At 48.7% G+C, this 13865-nt stretch overlaps 1 protein-coding gene across 16 annotated transcripts in view; it reads right to left on the bottom strand.

Moving 5' to 3' along the window:
- Nucleotides 1–13865, bottom strand: part of MBNL1 (muscleblind like splicing regulator 1) — a 74612-nt gene that overhangs the window by 49452 nt on the left and 11295 nt on the right. For 12 of the 16 annotated variants that reach the window (XR_014853971.1, XR_014853972.1, XM_085068858.1 and 9 more), the window contains exon 2: nucleotides 2255–3156. The exons of 3 other annotated variants lie outside the window; for them this stretch is intronic. Coding sequence is in view for 10 of the 13 variants with exons in the window: in XM_085068858.1 (XP_084924984.1) it covers nucleotides 2255–2428 (174 nt within the window). In the remaining 3 variants the exon portion in view is untranslated. Of the gene's footprint in view, nucleotides 1–2254; nucleotides 3251–13865 lie in introns of those variants that run through there. One more of the 16 variants, XM_085068870.1, reaches the window with a different exon arrangement.

The raw sequence follows: 13865 nt of genomic DNA, 5'->3' as shown, positions 1-13865 counted from the left end.
TGAAACAAAACCAGAACTGAGCAATGGCCTCAGCAATGGGGATTGGACTGGGAATTCCCCAAAGGGGGATATTCCATTTTCTGTTTACCCAAGGTATTCTTGTACATGATGCAGCTATTTAACTAACCACCCCAGCCTAGGGGCTGGGGAGCTGCTGGCAGCCACAGGCACAGCGAGATCCTGCCCCAGGCTGCAGCAGGGGATGGCCAGATCCCCGGGAGCCTCTTCAGCACACAGAGCCACTGGCAAACCTTTTAGCATGAGCACAAGTAAACAGCTCCGGTCAGCAGTGTATTTTTAAACAGCAGATTCTTTCCCAGCTCCCAGCTCAGCCACTGCGCTGACTCCACAGGGCAGCAGCACTCCTCTGCTCCGAGGATCCGCAGCAACGCTGTAACGTTACCCACGGTTTGCACCCACGGACCTTGCCGGGCTTGGCAAAGGTCAGCCTTAGTTCCTGCATTAAAAAAGGAAGCGAAGAGCCCTGCTGATGGCAGCAGAAGGGCCAGTCGTGCTGCCGGGGCCGGGAAAGCCAGGCCAGGCTCCATCCGCTCTCCCACGGACACCAGCCCACATTGCCGCCCAGCTCCTGCACCGCCAGCACTCCGTCCAGCACTGAGATTTAAAGTACTTCCAGCGAGCACTGACATCATGTCCAGTTCACTCCGGAGGCTGTTTTCCACCCTCTCGGCCACATCCTCGCGCTGAGAAGTGCAAGGCCAGCGGGGTCAGGCTGCAGTGGGCAGACAGCACACGTTGCTGGGAAACCAACCCAGGGACACTGCGTGTTACTGCAGCACCCAACCCACCGTGGCTGTCCTCTCACAGCCCCTCGGTCAGCAGCAGGCCAGGGGCTCCGGGGCCAGGCAGCACCGCCATCCCCACGGCGAGGCCATGCTGACACGCGTGCCACCGCGTCCTGTGACGACACCGCAGGGCTGGGACTCCCATGGTGCTGGCAGCCCTGACTCTGCTCCTGCCTCCAGCATGTCCTTCATGCACAAAAACATCTTGTGTCCACATTTTAAAATTAATACCCCTGCATGCATTGTAAGAACTGTAACTTAAAAATAAATTTGAACAATACAGACACGAACCATTTCAGTATCTGCAAGTTAACCCAAGGCTGGGGTGATGGGTATTTCAGGCCTGAGAGCACCATAAAGCTTTACCCTCTCCCCTGACCCCAGAGAAGACACATTTTGAAGCTCGGATTTACACAAACCCGCTGTAACCCACTTCCTGCCCTGCTCACGCTGTGCCAGGGCCCGGCTGGGCTGTGACCTGCAGGAGCTGCTCCAGCTACAGCTCCCTCCCCGAGCATGGCTGTGCCAGCAGCCAGCTCCATGCACTCGGCTCCGCTTCCCGGGATCAGGGCCCAGGAAAAGAAAATTACACTGTAGAAAAATCTGACAGACAAATTTCTGCTTCCCAAGTTTTGATTTTCTTCGTGGCTCCACTGAATTAATTCTATACTGTTTGTGGCATGAGTATTTTGCATGTTAAGTTTATTTAACTCATGAAAAACGAAGGAAAGGAGCTGGGACCTGCACATTTAACATCTACTACTGAAACTACAGCTACAGTTAAATAACAGCCCTACGTTTACAGTGCCTAGCTGGAATGTGCCTCCTGAAACACTCTCTGCTCCAGCCATGCTTGCACGTCCAGAGGCACCTTGCCTTCTGCTAAGTGCTGTCCTTCCCTTAAGCAAGTGCACTTGGGAAAAAGATGAGATAACCCTACCAGTGCCAACCACAGAAAGGCAAGCAGGGTGCTCACAGACACTCGAATAACTCAGGGAGGAAAACACTCCTCTAAGGTTCACCATCAGCTGTCCAGAGACACCAACAACTTGCTGGTAGTTACGAGATGGAAACAAATCCTCATATTGCTTACGTGGTTTGTGCTATTAAAAACAAAGAATCCTCACAGTGACTTTGCTGTTTCTACGTGAAGTGCCCTTTATTCCAGCTACAGGCAGGGAATAATTTGGAGGTGAAGAATGAGTCTCTGTAGCCACACCGGAGGATTTGAACCCTGCCAGGTGTGTTTTCCCTTCATTCGCTATATCTTTCCCCATCCCTTGAGGAAAATAGCAACACAAATCGACAAGTATCAATAAAATAAAAGCAGCAAAACACCCCACCGCTGGCAGGCAGCCCTTGCTCCCGTTTGGCTGCAGGGTTTCTCTGGCTACAACTGTTTCTTTCATTAACCACATATCCTTGAAAATAATGTAATATTTACTCACTTTCAATGAGTCAAAGCAGGCGATTACGCGTCCATTTTCAACTTGGCAGCTTTTCGATGGGTGTGCAAATTTACATTCCGTGTCTGGTCGTGAGCAAGTTCCCCTTTGGAACTCCCTACACACTTCCAGCGTTAGCCATTTTGTGTCCCGGATCGGCGTGACGCTAACAGCCATCTTTAGATTTTACAGGTAGTTAAAACTTCCAATAAAAACGGGCAAACGAGTAGCTGAACTGATAAACTGGAAATGACGAAAGTGCCACCTCCAGAACGCTTTTTTGCCCCGCTCCCTATTTTAAAATAAGTACGTGTAAAACCGGGTGGCCGCAATCTCGAGGAAGAGCTGTGTCACCAGAGTTCAGAGCGTGGCACCGTTACCGGGCTGGGGGAAGGCCAGCAGCGCCAGCCAGGTGCGCCTGCGGGAGCGTGGCGGGACTAGCCCTGCGCGCTCAGCATCCCGTCCTGAGTGCGGCCGCCGCAAGCATGGGAACGTGGCGGGCTCTGGCAGCGCTTCCCGAGCTGCTCCCGGGGACGGTGGCTGGCAGGTGCCTCCAGGCAGCGGGCTCGCAGCGGGCTCTGCGGTGCAATCGGGATCGATTAGTTTGGCATAGACAGATGCAGCAGTTTAGAGCAACGACCGACACTGGGTTTGGGCTGGGGTTTTTCTCGTCCTCTCCTCGGCTGTCGGGCAGCAGAGCTCTGACCTTCGGGGCACACTCTAGTGCACAGTGCAGCGGCGGCGGGGGGGCAGCGCCGGACCCTCCTCCCGGCGGGCGCGGGGCTGGCAGCGGCGGAGCGCTGTCGTCGCAGTCTAGCTGGCAGCAAGCAAGGCAAAAGCAGCGGCTGCTCTAGAAGCGGTCCCAAGCAGCAGCGACGTCAGGAAAGGCACTTCTTAGTACCAACCTGTGGAGAGAAGAGACACGTTACGAGCGGGCGGCGCGGGCGCCCCGCGAGCCGCCGCCCCGCGCAGGGCACTCTCGGCTGCGGGCGGCGGGGCCGCGTCCCCGCGCGGGGCCGGGCGGCAGCACCGCCGGCGGGCCAATCGCGGCGAGCGTTGCAGCGACACTCCGGGCAGGGAGCCAATGGCGGGGGCCGTCTTATGAAAGGTCGCGCCTGTCAGACGCCGGCCGCGCCGCGCTGCCCCGAGCGCGCCCGCCGGGGGACGCGCGTGCGGCCCGGCGGTACCGGCGAGCGCAACCCGAACGGGAACGGCACCGGAACGGCAGCGGCACCGACCCTCCGAGCGGCTCGGGCCCGCCGCCGCCTGACCGCGGCTCGCCGGGTGCGGCCCGGCTGTAGCGGCGTGCGGAACCCGGCGCGGAACGGGAACGACACCGCTCCGCCGGGCCCGCCCAGCGTGAGGACAGACCGGAGACACGCTGACCCCGGAGCGGCTCGGGCCCGGCGCCGCCTGACCGCCCGCTCGGACCACCGCGGCCACGGCAGCGTGGGCAGCCCCGTTCTGCCGAGAGCCGCCCGGCTCCGTGCTGCGGGAGAGCTGCGGCTCCGCCGCACACCGGCACTGCACATCCACCTCTCCCCGCGGATGCCGGGGTGGGGAGGATGGATTTCCGTCCGAGCCGCGATTCAGATGCCCAGCTCTGCCACGGAAGCCTGGTGCCACCTGCAAATAGGAATCTAGTATAATGAACTAGAGCTCCTGTCCGCTGCTGAGGAGCTCAGCCCGCAGCACGGAGCAGAGGGACCCGCGTGGCACTGCCTGGGACACACTGACCACACCAACAACGGGGACTCTCCTGCCAGCACTGCAACCCCAACAGCATCATCCACCTGCGCTAAGGGGAAGACTGTTCCCATCCCTGTCCTTCTAAAGATGCTGCTTCATCATCTCGCTATTTCCCACCACCCTCCAATGCAGGTCACTGACACGGTCACCAGAATCACACCCTGGGAAGCGATGCTGTCAGCACGACTGCAAACCAGCAGATGAGAAAAAGCTAGTCTTTTTCCAGGGACACGGTGATCAGAACAACCAACTCCAGGGGAAGGAAAGCACACCTAACAGAGCTAATGAGATTACAACCGGCACCACGGGTTCCTTGCCAGGACACTTGAAATCATGCCACGTTTTTAATCCCTGCTAGCAAGAGACAAACAACTACATAATTACTTGCAAGCACGAGTTAGCAACTAAATGTCTTCGTGGTATACACAGATACTCATTTGCTTCAACTGCCCAAAACTGGAGTTGGGCGTCATCCTGCACCAGCAGTCACTACTCGTCAGCGCTTGAGATATTGAAGACTCAGGTCTTGCAAACTTGTTCTCTAACAAGTGTCCAGGCAAACCAGTTTGGCTCTTCCACCTGTGCCACGCTTCCCAGCCATGACAGATTAGCACCAAGAGATCTGAAAACTGAGAATGTGCTGCCCTGCAGGGGCCGTGTGCCAGCGGGTCCACCAGATCCACCAGGCATCCCAGCAGCCTCATGCCAGCACACCAGAGTGCTTTTGGAAGCCTAAACACATCTCCCAGCCTCCAGTCAAGGTGCACTGCAACTTGTACTCCACTGACAAGAGCTGGATCTGCATCCTCCCACCATCACTCCTGCACTGCACAAAATGACTTCTGAGTGTTACTTTGTCATGAACGTTTATTCCCTGTGAGACCCCCAGGACAGGGCACTGCCGGTGCTGGCAGGAAGAGCTCTACCACCAAGCTGTGGAACAGCTCTAAGCAGGGTCTTCTCCTGTTCATCAGCTTGGTACCCAATCCATACCAGGCATTGATTTTTCCAAACACCAAGAAGAGTTAGAGCAGCAAATTGATGCATTTTATACACTAAAGCCAGTGCAAGTTAAAGGACACAGTTTCCAAACAAGACATTTAATTTCACTCTCATTACACAAGTAGTTACCCCTAACAAGAAATTAAAGAGAGCATGAAGGCAGCACCCACAATGAAAACAGATGAAAACTAGCTTTTGTGCTCATATGTACTGACAGGAGGAATGTTCCTGATAAGACTACCCAAACTGTGTTTTACTCCTAGGTTTGCAGTAAGTTTTCTGTTAGGATGTTAGGACAGTCATCCACTTGGACAAAAATTCTGCTCCTGCTGAGGTCAGTGACACACTTGTGACTGCACTAACAGATCCTGAATTCCACCCTTCCTTCTTCAGGCTGCCAGCCACAAAAAGAAAAGTATTACTCTGAGGAGCTGATGCCTCGACAGTAAATCTTCGGAACACAAAGAAATACTAGATGTTTATTTTGTACAAAGTTACTTGCAGAAAACGTGTTTTGTCATAGGTTGTGATCTACCTGAAAACAGCCAGAAATGTCAGTTTTAAAAATAGCCTTCGAGCAGAAATAAAGACTGACGTCAGACCAGAGGTTTATCTTCAATATCTCCGCTAAATAAAGGAAGATGTTAGCATAGAATTATCTTTTTTTATCTGCATGAACTATTCTCCCCTCACTTTGAAATTCTCTTGTGACATTCCAAGTCACTGAGGAGTTCCCAGTAAGCTTCACAAGCCAGAAGATACACAGTCTGCAAAACCCAGCTGATACACATGATATCTCCTTTGGGCTGTCTCTGATAAGCTGGGAATGACTGCAGCATATCCAGAGGGAGAACCATAGGGGCAGGACATGAAAAGGATTGAAGTTTTTATTTTTTATTTAATTAAAATTAATTTAGGGGCTGATGTTTTCTAGACCCCATCTAGAAGACCAGTCAGTACTAAAGGCTCTTCTGACCCACAGGTGGGTTTTGAAGTTCACCTTTTGAAATTTGGAAGCATTTGCTACTTGTCTTGGGAATATTGCAACATTGGCTTGGCCAAAGCAGAACCTCGCCTTCACTGAATATTGGGATTACAAGGATTGAAAGCAAATTATAAAGCAATTCTCAGAAGAGAGAAATAACACTGAGAAGTCATTCCTCAGGAGGGTAACAGAGATGACTCTTCTCCTGAGCTCGGTCAATGAAAATGATTAAGAAGCAGCCTCACAAATCAATGGAAAGGTTATCTGGAAATGTCCAAGAAAGTGAATCTAACACAGAAAAAACTCCTACTACTTCCCCTTATTGCTATAAAGAAATGTTGTACGGACAGGTTAACAAGGCATTTTTCCTCCTCATTACAATCTTTGGCACAAAAATAAGGTGTCTCCCTGCACTGAGAATTGCTCCCAAAGATCCACTGTTTTCACTGTTCCTGTAACTGACTTTGCTGGACATCCTTGTTTTCTCTATCTCAGTTCACACACATCTCTCAAAGAAAGATGTAGAAAGCTGGGCAGGCAAAAAGCCCAACACTGAAGGAGAGATAGCAGGGAAGAATTCTATTTTTATGCTCAGAGAAAGTGGAAGCTGAAAACACCAGTCTCAATGACATGAGAACTGTCAGCAAGAACAGATAATTACACAACATGAATTCATCCTCATGACAATGACTCTAATGAGATAGGAAATGGAATAAAATCAATATTCTATTTACACTGACAGGGCAGTCTCAAAGCTTGAAATTGCCAAATGGCTGTCTTTTAAATCAAGGAACATAAAATTACTGACTGCCTTACAGTATTTTCAAAACACCTCTGCCAAACTCAAAGTTTACCAATAACATATCTGAATATAAAATTTGGAAGAGATACAGCAATTACACCATGGCACAACTGAGGGATATAATTATAGCACTGTCACAAAATTAAGCTGAAACAATGAGCTAATTAACATCTTGTCACATAACAGAATAGGATTGGATAAAGGAAAGTATTCTTTAGTAAACTACAGCTGAAGAACCCAATTGTCTCATGCTCTGGGCTGCACCCGCTGCTTCCATAGGACAGCGTGGAAAAGCAAGACAACTCCTCTTTCAATTTTGTATTTTCATATATTTCAGGGCAAAACATGAGTGCAAAGGCAAGAGCAGAGAGCAGGCAGCTCTAGAGTAGGACTGCCTGGGTACTGAACCCTGGGCTGGATTTCACAGCTCCCCAGCTCAGCAACTTGGGACTTGGAGCCTGGTAAAACTACAAGCACATTAGCTTTGAACTACTAAGTCCCACACGAGATTCATAAAAAACCTGCCAACACTGCTTCTATGACCCAGATATTTTGCATGATATACATAGTTTTAGTAGTACTACTACCAGTATTTTAAACGTTTTTTCTGTACTGTTTTAGCTCTGACAGACTTGCCTGGTGCAACCTCCCACTGACTTCAGTGGCTCCTCCGGCACATCCCCATCAGATGTGGTTTTATCTCGAGTCTATTTCACAGTTCCTGAAACTGTTTTCACAGAACCACCTCACTGTGACATTCCATCTGAATTTAACACACCCAAGTGTACTCGGTTCATGAAAATTTGATAAATAATGAAAAAAGAGGCAACATGTTACACACTACGTGCAGAAATCAGGTATTGCTGCAAGATTTCCATTCCTAATCAAACTGCAAACCAATTCCCACCAGCAGCACATGGGCACTGACTTACAAATCCCACAGCCCAATCCTCTCTTACTTTAGATTACAGTAATGCTATTTTCAAGTCAGAAAGTTAAACTGCAAATTCCATAAACCCTCTTTCCTTTAAGGAGCAGATGGTTACAGATTAACCACTCTTGCTGTGATTTTAGAAATCTTTGAAGTCAAGAAACATCCCTGTTGATTTTTTTCTTTTAAATAACCTGGGGTATATATCAATCTCCTTGGGGAAGGACTACTCTGCCTTTAATCCACTTTTCATCAATTTATGTATTTCAATGCATTTACATATCCATCCCCACCAGAGAAGTTGCAAATACTGTTTCTGGTGATAAAAACCATAATCACACTGTAATTCCTTTACCATAACATTCACATAATGTATCTTAGAAATGGGATGTTCTGTATTGTCCTGGCGTAGGGGAATTTCAACCATAAAAGAAGTGACATTTCCCAAGCAAGTCTAAAAAGGAAGTGTTTATCTTTAAAAATAACAGTAATCTAGTGATTTAAGTTAAAATTCCAAGAAGTAACAAACTGAATAGAAAAAAAACAAAACCTGTGTTATTAAAATCAGTTTTATTTTCTTGTTCTAATAGTAATTTTAAACATATTGTCTCTATACAAAGACATTTGAAATGCCAGAATAAAACAACTATGCACTCTTCCAAAAACTACAAGCTATTTATTAATCTGACACTTGCACATTTTGTTTGATTAACTGCAAATGTACACAAGCCAAGCAAAGAACGAGAGCAGCAAGATGACCCAAGGCAGTGGGGTCAGCCCAGGATCAGTTCCCCCAACCCCAGCATCTCCCCAGGGCAGCACGGGGTGCACAAACACAAACCTTTTCACCTGCAAAACCTTTCAACTGTCTCCTGCACCATGCAGGAGTGACGCTCATGCTCATTACCCTGCCTGTTTCAGTGGGAGCTGGGTGTTGTCCTCTAGAACAGCCATACGGCAAACCCCAGGATGAGTCCCACAGCCGAGATTCAGAGCTGGGAGGCACCTGTGGCACCAGCAAAGAGGCAAATGCTCCCATAGTGACAGGTGATTTCTAACTGCACGTGTGTGCATGTATTTATATAAATACAATTAGCATCACCCTTGATAACAAACACTACAGAGAAGGAGCCATGTCCATGACTCAGCAAGGGAAGGAACTGCTTCCCTCTGACATCAAATTCAGCTGATGCCAATGGTTTCAGGGAGAAGTGACCCAGAGGAGCTCTCACTGGTGAGAGATGCAGCAGACACCACCCCTGGCTTCTCACGGCTCTGGTGCCTGAACATCTCCTGTACTACAACAGAAGGCAGACCAGCACCTTATTCCTGCTCAGGTTTCCACTTATAAATCGGTTTTCACTTCCCTTCCTAATGCAGCTGCCATGTAAGCCTGGCACGAAGGGTGGCTTTTCCTTCCCCAGAGACAGCTGGATAAAGCAGTGGGAAAAAGGAATGCTGAGACAACCACCTGAAGGATCAGGACATACACATGGTCACTACTAACATGATTAGTTCATTAATAGTAGCACTTGCTCCAGACAATAAGCCACTCCCTTTGGCCTCACTAACTCATTCCTGGCTGGGCCACCCCTCCCACATTCGTCCGCAGCACCAAACTCCAGATTTCAAAGTTCTTGCCCGTTCGCATGACAACCACTTCATTAGGACAATAATTTCGAGTCAGAAGTCTGGATTCAGCTACCACATCCTTGCACACATCAAATTAACTAGCAAGATTAAATCTGAACCTAATTACCAGGAACAGAACAGGCCATTCATGTCACCTGCTCCACGCTGGTGCCTCGTCCTGCTCCTGGTGACAATGCCAGCAGCTTCTCCCAGCCCTGCGGACACATGGACCACAGTGGGGCACAGTTCCACAGGGGACACCTTGCTGCTTTCTGCCTGCTCGGTAACAGTCATGCTCCTGGCCAGGCTCATTGCATTTATGGTAGTTGTGGATTGCTTCATCTTGCATCAGACTTGAGGGCAACCAAAAAGGGACGTGAGTCCAGCTAATGAGGAACTTGTTACACCAAGTTCTGCTTGCAGCAGCTCTTAGAACTGGTCACTTCAGCTCAGCCATGGTGAGCTATGGCAATGCACAATCACATGCTTCTCCCCAAGGACCAGAAATTTACATGGGAATGGGGGAAAGTGGAGTCATCAATGCAGTTCAGTTTGGACTGATGAACTGCTGCAGGTAGTGGCAAAGGAGCACCCTGGCTCTGCAGCACGGCCAAGCAGCACCAGGCACAGCAGCCCTGAGAAAGGCCCGGGGGTCCCACAGCTCTGAAACCACCCCAGCATCCCAGAGTGGCAGCACTGCCATGCTGGGGACACCTGGAGCAGGGAGGCATTGCCAGCTCAGAGTGATGACAATGCTGTCCCACTCCAGTCACCGAGAGTCCAGGATCTGCTGTGAGACAGGAGACACAGCTAACTGCATTCCTGTTCACTACTATCTGTTTCTCAGGGAATCTCAGATCCAAAATAGAGCATTTCCAATGTTTTGATACATTCTGACCTTACATTTAATTTATGTTTATCAATCACATCCTTCAGGATAATAAAAACTTGTACAGCTCCTCAGAAAATACAACAAGTCTATATAATCTATTTTATTAGTTACATAAGAAGCTAAATCACAGAGAATATGGTTTTTAACTCTATCTGCTCTGTCACCATTTGAGGTATCAGAGATGACTGTTATGCACTAAATAAAAAATTATTCTTCCACACACAGCAAAACTGAAACAGTTTAGGAGACACTTTCCTTGACTTAATAGAGATCCCTACATATACAGTGCTCAGCAGCACAGAAACACTCATTGATGTGATTAATTTTGGATAGTGACCAATCTCATGCAAACTAAATAAATACACGTGTCTTCAGATACCAAGGAAAAGCTCCAAATTAGTCACTGGTATTAAAAAGAAGTAATAACTGCATGATTGTTTTATTTTAGGAAGTGGAAAATATAATTGAGACAAGTATTTTTAATCAGTATTTGCTTTAGTATATTGTTACACTTATTCATTTTGAATTATGATAAGTACATAGCTAACAATAACTATGAGAAACAACCCTCTAACAGCCCCTGTTCCGAACAGCCTCTGCTGCACACAACCTCAGCCAGGACAGCTTCCACAACACAGGGGACAAGTGACAAAGGGATTCCTGAGCTGGGCTGGTCCCTGTGCATGTGACAGCAGCACTGCCACTGACACTGTCCCATAGTATTTCTCACATGGAATACTCTATCCTCTGCTTGGGCTCTTCTCAATGTGACCCCTTTCCCATTAACATACCAGTGCAAGCTACCCAAATCAAACGCCATGAAGAAATTTTTGAGAAACCTTAAAAGGTTATGTTTTCCTTGTATTCTCCTTCTTAGCTCTAAAAGCCATTTCAAAACACCAATTGTGAAAGTTTAAATTTTTACTCTTACATAAAAAACATGGGATATTTGGAAAACAGCTAGTGAAATGACTTAAGGAAAACTAGCTTTTATAAAAATGGTGATTAAAGACAATGCTTAGAAGTTGTAGAAAACAAACCAAATCCAAAGCAATAATTTTGTCAGTCATGCAGAAAAATGAGAGAAAGAAGTTCAAATGCTTGTATTTCTGTTCCACCATTAGCTGTATTTAATTAGAAGAAGAAGAACTGAACAGAGCTGCATCTACTTTTCACAACAAAAATCACATCATTAAAGATTTATTTATTGAATACATTTGCACATAAATACAGGAGCTCAATAAAACGCTGATAAGCAGCAAACAGGGTATCTGCCCAGGGACTTCCTTTCCAGCAGCCTGCAAAGCTCCAGCATGGCAGCAAGTGCCCACATTCCCAGAACAACATTTTTAAATGCTACACATCAAAAAGCTGAAAAATACATAATTACATTATCAGGATCACAGACTCACTACCTTTGATTTTTCACTGCTTGAAAGAAGGCTCAAAGTCCTCCTGAAGTTGTGCCTCCATATGGAGCATGGAAGGATTCCCATATAAAATTACAGGTAAAGAATAACAGACTTCACTGAAAACCAGAGGTAGCCATACAAAGTCAAGAGCGCTGCCCAGGCACTAATAAATGCTTCCACACTCTGGAATAAACATTTTTGTTCGGATTTTATTCCAAGCTTCAGAGAGTCCCAGAAGGAAAAACGGAGAGTTTATTTCTCTCCAGAAGGCCCTGCTGTGTTTATCAGTGCGTGCAGCTGACAGGACCTTCCTTCCCTGGAAGCCAGAGGCTCAGTGAGCACTGAAATAGCTGGCGAGCAGCAGCCCTTGGGAGCAGCGAGGAAGAGGAAGGGCGGGTGGCCCAGCACAGCACCTCTGCCAGCAGCTCCCGGCGCCTGCGCACACCCAGACACCGACTTTATATGGCAAAGCCAGGCCTGCTGCCTGTGCCTTCAGCTTGGCACCCTGCTCGGAAAACCTGACACACGTGCGTGGTGCAGCGTGCTCCGCTGCCCGGCGAGCGCGGAGCTCAAAGGCTCCAGACCTCGGGTACATCCAGACCCAACGGACACAGCAAACTCCACGTGCTCCCACAGCAATTTACTGACACCGAAAGGAGAAGTTTATCTCCTCGGGTGCTGGTACTGTCACTGCAGTGCAGATAACACCACTGCAGCGCCACAGCTCCAGCAGCCTCAGGAGTGCATCCCACGGGGGCTTCGGCTGCCCACAGCCCATCCCGGCCGGGGGCAACGGGGGAGCCTGGAGTCACATACGGCACAGAGAGGAGTGCCGAGGGCCTTGCAGGACCGAGCTGGGCAGCTCCGATTGCTCTCCCTTTTTTAGAAGGAAAAAATTCCAATTAACTTCTCTGGAAGCAGGATTGGGCCCAGAGCCCAAAAATGCTCCGGGTTCCCAAGTCCTTACTCACTGCTCACAGTTGGACTCGCTGGCACGGGAGCCAGCAGCGCAGCAGGAATGTGCGGAGCTGCTGCAGGAGGATTTGGGAGCCCAGGGCCTAGCCCTGCTCCTCCAGCCTGCGCCCCAGCTCAGCCAGGGCTCCGTACGTGCTGCAGTAAATACCAGCCATGTAGGGTACAAACACTGCCCTCGCTCTCCCCGCTCTGTCCACAGGGGAATGCAGACGCCATCAGCTGCCTCCTGTGCAGGCTCTGCGGGCAGACCTGAACCCACAGCCACCCAAGTCGGGACACGCTATTTATAATGCTTGAAACATTTCACTTTTCTCTGCAAATAATACCTGCTCCGAGTTCAAGTCCAAGGCATATTTTGCCTTGCCAGATGATCTGCGACCGTCTCATGACTTATTACATTGTTATCGCTGCTAAGCTGAGCAAACAGGGCTGCTAAGTCTATTAATCTTCTGAAACACAAAGTCTGAAACTGCAGAAACAAAACATCTCACTACAAGATACATAAAATGTGCTATAGAGAGATAAGGGGGGAATTCAGTGCACGCTCCGGTAAGTTTTTTCTGTGCCACTGCAAGACTGACGCACTTTTGCAAGAGCCGACTCTGGATGTAATGTTACCAACAAGTTACATAAGGGAAAGAAATTCCTTTTACAAGAGCAGCCTGCCCCAGGGCGGACAGCAAGGTACACTTCCCACAGGAAAAGCTGGATACTCTGCAGACGTTGGAACTGCCACCTGTACACTCACCAGAAGGACTGATAAAAGGAGTCCAACCCAGCCGGGCTAACCATGGCAGCTGTGCAGAAGCTCTGCTCAAAACACCAAAGGTCTGGGCATATTTCAACCTATCTAGTATTTCTTGCTTTTTATTGTGTGGAAATTCACCCAATTCAGCTACTCATATACAGCTTGCATATTATGTACCAAATTATTTTTCTGTGAAAACAAGTATTTGGCCTATCTGCCAAAAGCAAAGGTCCCATGAGCACACAGGACTCACACATTTTATCACAGTGCTCAGATCAGGGCAGCTCCAGGCAGCAGTGGGGCTGTGGAAGGACAGACAGAGCCAGGCTGAGCTGGCCCATGCCCCAGGCTGGGCTAATGCTGGTCATGCTCTTGCCTTATGGGAATTACAATCTGGCTACACAAAACTCAGGCCCAGCTGCATTTTCCTCAGGCCTGGCTGCCTCAGTTTCCCTGTACAACCACTAAATTCAAACCAAAATGAGC

This window comes from Lichenostomus cassidix, chromosome 9 (genome assembly GCF_008360975.1).
Source record: "Lichenostomus cassidix isolate B80296 chromosome 9, HeHo_3.0, whole genome shotgun sequence".
NCBI classification, from domain to species: domain Eukaryota; kingdom Metazoa; phylum Chordata; class Aves; order Passeriformes; family Meliphagidae; genus Lichenostomus; species Lichenostomus cassidix.
The sequence above is the reverse complement of the archived record's forward strand: the minus strand, read 5'-3'. Positions and strand labels throughout refer to the sequence as shown.